This window comes from Cicer arietinum, chromosome 4 (assembly GCF_000331145.2).
Source record: "Cicer arietinum cultivar CDC Frontier isolate Library 1 chromosome 4, Cicar.CDCFrontier_v2.0, whole genome shotgun sequence".
In the NCBI taxonomy this organism is placed as follows: Eukaryota; Viridiplantae; Streptophyta; class Magnoliopsida; order Fabales; family Fabaceae; genus Cicer; species Cicer arietinum.
This window is the reverse complement of record NC_021163.2, coordinates 11,090,867-11,098,157: the sequence shown is the minus strand read 5'-3', so window position 1 is coordinate 11,098,157 and position 7,291 is coordinate 11,090,867. Positions and strand designations below refer to the sequence as shown.

The 7,291-nt window shown below is 32.1% G+C and overlaps 1 protein-coding gene across 7 annotated transcripts; it reads left to right on the top strand.

Annotated features, from left to right (window-relative positions):
• Positions 1 to 6,942, top strand: LOC101510794 (carboxypeptidase SOL1). Of its 7 annotated transcripts, none has more exons than XM_027333986.2 (16): positions 75 to 890; positions 1,183 to 1,249; positions 1,359 to 1,388; positions 1,529 to 1,624; positions 1,796 to 1,826; positions 1,921 to 1,977; positions 2,295 to 2,390; positions 2,759 to 2,881; positions 3,199 to 3,303; positions 4,075 to 4,121; positions 4,192 to 4,317; positions 4,413 to 4,515; positions 5,326 to 5,388; positions 5,741 to 5,824; positions 6,183 to 6,246; positions 6,501 to 6,942. In XM_027333986.2, the coding sequence occupies exons 1-16, from the start codon at positions 794 to 796 to the stop codon at positions 6,812 to 6,814; spliced, it is 1,503 nt and encodes a 500-aa protein (XP_027189787.1). In that variant the 5' UTR covers positions 75 to 793; the 3' UTR covers positions 6,815 to 6,942. The 7 variants fall into 7 exon arrangements, with proteins under 7 accessions (XP_012570188.1, XP_073224053.1, XP_027189787.1 ...); XM_027333985.2 differs by having other exon boundaries at positions 76 to 890; positions 1,180 to 1,249; XM_012714734.3 differs by lacking the exons at positions 75 to 890; positions 1,359 to 1,388 and adding an exon at positions 1 to 50 and having other exon boundaries at positions 1,180 to 1,249.
• Positions 6,943 to 7,291: the final 349 nt, after the last annotated feature.

Sequence of the window (7,291 nt, the reverse complement as noted above, 5' to 3'; positions counted from 1 at the left end):
CTTGATGTTATATGTGGCTTGGTTTCCATAAAATACCAATTATCAATTAAGTAATCAACGGTTTTCCGTTTGCTCCTTTTTTTGTTAGTAATGTTTTTTTATTCTTCCGATTCTTTCTGAATATTCTATGCGTAGTCTCTCACATAATAGGAGAATGTTTTGAGACCATTGTGTCATGGTAGTGTGTTGGTAACATATTTAAGAGATGGATTATTTTTATTTGTATAATTTGACCTATTCGTTTATTATTTGATTCATTGATTCTTTTTTTGCCACACGAGAAGGGGCTTGTAAATTTGCTTCAGTAGGCAATTCTATCTATCTATCTATATATAGTAGTATGTATTAATTTTTTTTTTGTTTCTAAGACAATAATCTTGCTTACTACACGATCTTGAATTCATTTAACCGAATTCATATTTACTATTTGGCTCAATAAAAAATAATTAAAACAGAGAGATTTTCTTAATTTGACATGTGAGTCGTCCCATTTTTTCGACGGGTTTAGTGGTGTGGACCAATTCAAGCAGTAGGTCCAAAATCTAAGCAACCTCGCCTAAATAAATCACAATTAGATTTGGGTGGTGCAAAAAGCAGCTCCTTCCCAAACAATATAATTAAACGACCCAGCCCAAGCCCAATAAGAAGTGGCCAGTTTGCTTGGAAAAATGAAAATTTCGATTTTCACGTCACGTGAGTGGCATGACTGGTACCCCCATCCATGGCTAATGATGAATCATGAATCAGAAGAACAAAACAAAGTCTGAATTCGATATCATCATCATCTTCGTCCATGATCATGAAAACGAACATACTCTTCTCTCTTCTCCTTCTTGCTTCCACACTTTCCTCTTCTCTTGCTAGGGGTGTCTTTCAAACCCTTCCTTCAGGTCATCAATGCCTTCTTTCTTTCCTCTTTCTCTAGTCAAATTGAGAATTTCAGTTTTTAATTCTTAGCTTAAACCAATCTATAACTCATGTAATTTGTCTACTTTAGGAATTGTTCAAATTATATTAATGGTTTAGATTTTATAGTATTTTTTTTTTTACTTCTTAACGTTCTGATTGGGCGAGATTGCGGAAATTTATTTACCCTTCATTCCTAAGAAGTTTTAACTTGCATTTAATTTATATTGAAGTTTTTAAATTCTAACTGCATGTTTGTTTTTTTGGTATTAGAAGATTTCAATGACCACAGTAATGTAAACCGTACAAGGCATTTGCTTGAAGGCAATGAATCTCGGTCTAGGTAATCACAATGAATCTTCCACTGCATTTTTATGACTAAATTATTACTATTGCTATGCTCTGTTGTGCTTGTAACTTCAAGTGGTGTTTTTTTGTTTTTATCTCTGTAGCACCGGCACAAATGATCAAAGGCGTGTCTGGTGTGTGTCTAGTGTTCGACATGACACTGAAACATGTGATTACAATCAATTAATTCTTTTCAATGTCAGCAGTGTCCGTATTTATTTTAGTGCTTAATAGGTTTTTATCATTTATATATTGATTTGTTTTCTATAAGCAGTGTTGATTTGGCACTAGGATATATGACCAATTCTGAACTTGAAAGGGCCATTAAGGAATTTGGACAAAGATGCAGCAACATTTCTAGGATATACAGGTGATTCCTCATACTCGCAAATTGCTGATTTTTTTTATTAGCTATCCCAAGTCACGCCTCAATAAAGTTCATATCTTTCTGAATAAATTTACAAGGAAGTACTTCTTGCCATTGCTAAACTGACTTACAGTTTGTTTCTCTCTCTGAGGGATTCTTGGCGTGTGCTATCAGTATTGGGAAGAGTGTCAAAGGAGTTCCACTGGTATTTTCTTCTTCCTTTTGGAATTCATTCATAACTTATCTCTGAATCGTAATAGCTTGAATGCTGTCTCGCTTCTTTGTTTTCCTTCGCATAGTGGGTGATTGAGATTTCTGACAAGCCGGGAGAAGAAGAGACTGAACCTGCATTTAAGGTGAGTCTGCGCTAAAGTGAATTTCTTATGTTTTATAGCTGAGGAGGAGGGGCGTTAATGCATTTTTTCTGGTTAACCTTTGCTTCTTTTTATTTTAAATTAGAAGGATTTCTTGCCATATTTTGATTTTATCTTCAGTTTCCTCTCCATACATTATTTTTTATTGTTGGAGTATTTTGTACTCCATTTGGATTAGTTTTTTAATACGATTCTGCTTTATGCAATACTTATACTGCTACTTGTTTTAATTTATTTCCCGAAGAATGTTTGGTTGTTCTGTATTCAACAATTCTGTGACCAATATGATACTGATGCAGTATATTGGAAATGTGCATGGAGATGAACCTGTGGGCCGTGAACTTCTTATATTTTTGGCCAATTGGTTATGTGATAACCATTTAAAAGATCCACTGGTATATTCTAATCTCTTTCCTCGCATTTGTTGTGGTATTAAATATGTGCCTCTAATGTTCTTTAACTTATACTGGTGACGAGTTTTTGAAGTTTATAAACCGTTGAAATATCCATTATCGAGCACACAAGTTTTAGTGGATGTACAAAAGAAAACTGTCCTGCAGCCTTGAAATTTCAGATGATTGAATGTCAAGTGACAGTCTGTATTTGTTTTACAAATTTATTTGATAAATGAGTATAACCTACATTTCCATTATATAAGAATTCAGTTTCAGCATTCAAGTCTTGCATTTTTCAGTGACACTTTTGTTATTTTATGATGCAATCTTTACTTTTACGATGTCTTACTTTTTTTTGAATGTTTTAGGCAACATTGATTGTGGAGAATGTTCACCTTCATTTACTTCCATCAATGAATCCTGATGGCTTTAGCTTACGGAGGCGTGGTAATGCAAATAATATTGATTTGAACCGGGATTTTCCTGACCAGGTATACTTTTGTAATAATGGCCTGTAGTTCTATATACAATATGTTAAAAATATGGTTTGAAGTTCACTGTTACTATGAAATAAAATTCTAATGTGAAAAATGATTCTTATTGATTTTACTGTTATGACTGAGAAGTGAGATTATACTATTGTGGTCATAAGTTATTATTGTATTGTAGTATGTTGTACCAGTCAGATTCTGTATAATAATAATGACAGACTTTCTATTTCATGTTCTTATGGTCATAGTTATTGCTATTTCTTGCTTGAGATAATCTGAGAACTAACCTGCTATGATTGTCTGAAATGAAACAACAGTTCTTCTTTGCAAATGATGATGAGGATTCCCGGCAACCCGAAACAAGAGCAATAATGAAATGGTTAAGAGACATACAATTTACAGGATCTGCAACATTACACGGGGTACTTTTTTTGGAATTCACATAATAGTTTATACTCTTGGCTGCGCTGTTCATTTCAAATTTTTCTTCTACTTTATGGTTGCCCTGTTATACATGAAAGAGTTCTATCCTTGCTTTTCCATAAATTGTGTTAATTTCTTCACTGAAATCCACTTTTCTTGTTTTTCATTGTTTCGGTGAAAAGGACATGCTGAATATATAAGGTTTTAGATATGGAAAGAAGGAAGAGAAAGAATATGAAAGTCCAATTGTGATTATGGTTTTTATGCCTAAAAAACAAGAACTAACAGTTATACAAAATCGAGTGCTAGCAACACACTCTTTTATTGATGGAAATTCAAGTAGCTCCCACTATTTTTGCAAAGGGTCTCACCAAATTATGTGTAGCCCACTTAAATTTTGTCGGATCCACCTGATTTTCAACCAGTAGGAGAGTGTGTATTGAAAAAGTGTGTTGCTAGTATTTCTGTTTTACCGATACTAGACTCCTATTCCTAATTCCTAATCAAATAAGAAAATAAATAATGAAATATAAATAAATATGGAAATCAATCTTAAAAGACAATCTAGGATACTTTAAATTAGTGTAAGATACAATCTAAATGTTATGAGATATTTTTCCAAAAGTTCTATTTGGCCAGCATATTGAACTATGATAACCGTGAACAGTTGATCTTGTACGGATGATTATAGCTTATCGTTGTCAATACTTATCATATTTAGATTCATAATATGTGTTCATTAATGGTGTCCTTTTCTTTTACTACCTCAGGGTGCACTTGTTGCAAATTATCCTTGGGACGGTACTCATGATAAAAGGTGGGAAATTATTTTACTGTAAGATGTTACTCTTGTATTAAATTTGTCTATTAATATGAATAAATTACAGGACCTACTATGCCGGATGTCCTGATGATGATGCATTTCGATTCATGGCAAGTATATACAGCCACTCACACTACAACATGTCTTCAAGCAAGGAGTTTTTAGATGGAATCACAAATGGAGCAGCATGGTATGATTATCTGAAAGTAATGCGTAGAAGTTCAGTACAGGAATCTATGTTCTTTTAATATGTTCGTAAATAAATTACAAAAGATATCAATGCAGGTACCCTTTATATGGAGGAATGCAAGATTGGAACTATATACATGCTGGCTGTTTTGAATTGACCTTGGAAGTTAGCGACAATAAATGGCCAATTGCTGCAGAAGTTAGTGGGACCTTTGAATCTGAGCATTTTTGAAATTTAGAAATATGTCTGGCTAAATAGTATATGTTTTTGGTATTAAAAGAAATTAAATAGGTCTCTATAGTTCAAAAGTTTTTAATAGAATCCTTTTATTTTTTTTAACAAGTCTTCATTAAAGATCTATTGAAAGATAACATAGCTGAATTTTCCGTTATACTACATTCAAGCTTTCATCATATAAGTAAATATACGTTGGTAAAAATTAACTATAGTTAGTAATTAAGGATCTATTTAAAAATTTCATAAAAAGTTTCGAAACATTATGCCCTAATTAAAAATTCAATGAAACTATTAAACTGTTGCAGTTTTGCTAACTGCAGAAATGACCTGGACCAAAAAAAAAATGACAAATCCATTAAGTCGTGGTTGAAGAAATTAAAGGTGAGAGAAGTATAGGAGTTTCAGGGAAGAAAAATCTTGAAAGATATGATAAGAGATCCTACCTTGAATCAAAGCAAAAATCTGAGAGGTGCATCCTAAAATTATTCCAACATTCTGTTTAAAGCTTTCATTTTTTAAACAAACAAACATGATATTATATGAGATATGTTGATCTGTCCTCCTAAGACGAATGCGTATGCATTTATAGATGATGAAAGCCAAGCTTTAGCAATAAAACTTTGCATCCACTTTTACCATTTACCCTGATCTTATCCACTATTGCTAAAAAAGAATCTCCAGTTTGCATGTTTGGCATCTGCTTATGATTGACTAATTTTTCAACATGTAAATCTTATCGTGTTGACTTCTGTTTGCTAATGTTAAATGCAGCTTCCTATTCTTTGGAAATACAACAAAATGAGTATGCTTAATCTTGTTGCAAGCCTTGTGAAGGTATGGTGTATAAACCTAATGAAATTTTTTAAAGATCTTTGTACTGTCCTTTTGCTTCACTATATTTTAAAATACCAACAAATGTATTTTTAAAAAACATCGAACAATAACTAAAAAATATTTGTTAGAGGAAGGATGTAGAAGAGAACACCCATGATTGTTTGAATATGTGCCCACAACTATCACGTCAGTTTTATTTATAAAGAGAACACAACTAATACAACTAAATAAACTTGTGTTAATTGTATTTCAAAATGAGCAAAGGAAATATTCATATATTTTCCTATTTTGAAGGTTTTTGGTCCCATTGCTTTTTGTTAGATTGATTAGCGGTTTGTTTTATACTCTCTAGACAGGAGTGCATGGAAGGATATATTCTTCAGGTGATGGAAGGCCATTACCAGGCTTTATAACTGTCAGTGGAATAAATTACACAGTATGTCTAAAAGTACATTTTGGTTATTTTCTGTTTTCATGTTAAACTTGTTATCACTATTTTTTCCTCTTTTCAGTATGATTTTTCCATGTACGTGCCTGCACATTTTTGCTCAATTAAATAATGACATTTTTAGTTTTCTATGAAGTACCAACACCTCTCCAAAATGCTGTGCCGGCATGTCAGACACAGCTTAAAAACCATAAATACTCCTTAATAGTGTCCAATTAAAAACAACATTTTTACAATGCAAGCATTTTATTATTCTATTATTAGACGACAATAAGTTTCAAATTTATGCTTAAATTTGAACTTCACTTTCGTGACATAATTTGTGTTTATGTGTGTTTTACAACAGGTTAGGGCTGGAAGAACTTTTGCTGACTACCATCGCTTACTTGCTCCCAGAGATAGATATGAAGGTATTATATTATACTTTTGGATTATTTCCATATATAGTACATATTGAAACGTCCCTAAGAATTTGTGAAATAATTAAACAATAAAAATGATTGTCTCAAGATTTGATTAACATAGGTGGGGTTATAATTGTTGTGTTTGGATTGAAGCGATATGATAGGATAGTGTTAGGATTAATGGAACCTGTTTTAGATTGTGTTATACAATTATCTAATTCTGAATTTGTGTAATCAAAATTTCTGAATATAAATTGCAGTAGTGGCAACCATGCCTGGCTACAAGTCAAAGAATACATCTATTTGGTTGGATGAAGGAGCTATGTCATTGGATTTTGTTCTTGACCCTGAAGTTAGTGTCAAAGGGAGTATACTACGAAATGTCTATGATTGCAATTGTGACAGTAAAAGCAAATTAGAATTTGTTGAGTTTCTTTTGGGCTCCCACTTGGAAGTTTTCTTTGTTTTCATTGTTATTTTAGGATTTTTATGTTTTTTATTTCAGAGGAGAAAAAAAGTCAAATTTTCAACCACCAAACAGTCAACAGGGGCAAAAAGAACTGTTGTGGTTTGAGGTTTTGGAATATTTTTTTGACAAAGGTTTTAGTATGTTATTTGTATAAAATTCTGTTGTATACTAATGTGGGTAAAAAAAATCAAACTTTTTTCTTTTCAAATAAATTAAAATATTTTCATTGTAAATGTCTGCAAATACTAAATACTTTTTTCTTGAATGGAAAACAACACATAAAATAGATGGTAAAAGGAATTGGCCGAGATTTTCAATTTCATTAGTGTGGACAATTGAAGCAAGAAGAATCAATAGAGATTTTAATTGAAGCCTTTAGAATATGTGTGCACTGAGTGAGAAAAGAACATTAGTTTGATGAGAAGAAGTAGGTTAATAGTAGTAACACAAAGAAAAACAGTGATTGGAGTTAGAGGGGAATATAGTAAAAAAGATCAGCCTCAACATCCTTAAGCTTGTTCTCAAATGATTTTGTTTCTTGAAAACATATCTTCAAAATTATAAGGTTAAAAAAATGCCAAG

Coding starts and splice junctions, on each gene's coding strand:
- LOC101510794 (XM_027333985.2), top strand. CDS start 794: ATGATCATGAAAACGAACATACTCTTCTCTCTTCTCCTTCTTGCTTCC. Junction 1,389..1,528: donor AATGATCAAAGGCGTGTCTG/GTGTGTGTCTAG, acceptor TTCTATAAGCAG/TGTTGATTTGGCACTAGGAT. Junction 5,825..6,182: donor TCAGTGGAATAAATTACACA/GTATGTCTAAAA, acceptor GTTTTACAACAG/GTTAGGGCTGGAAGAACTTT.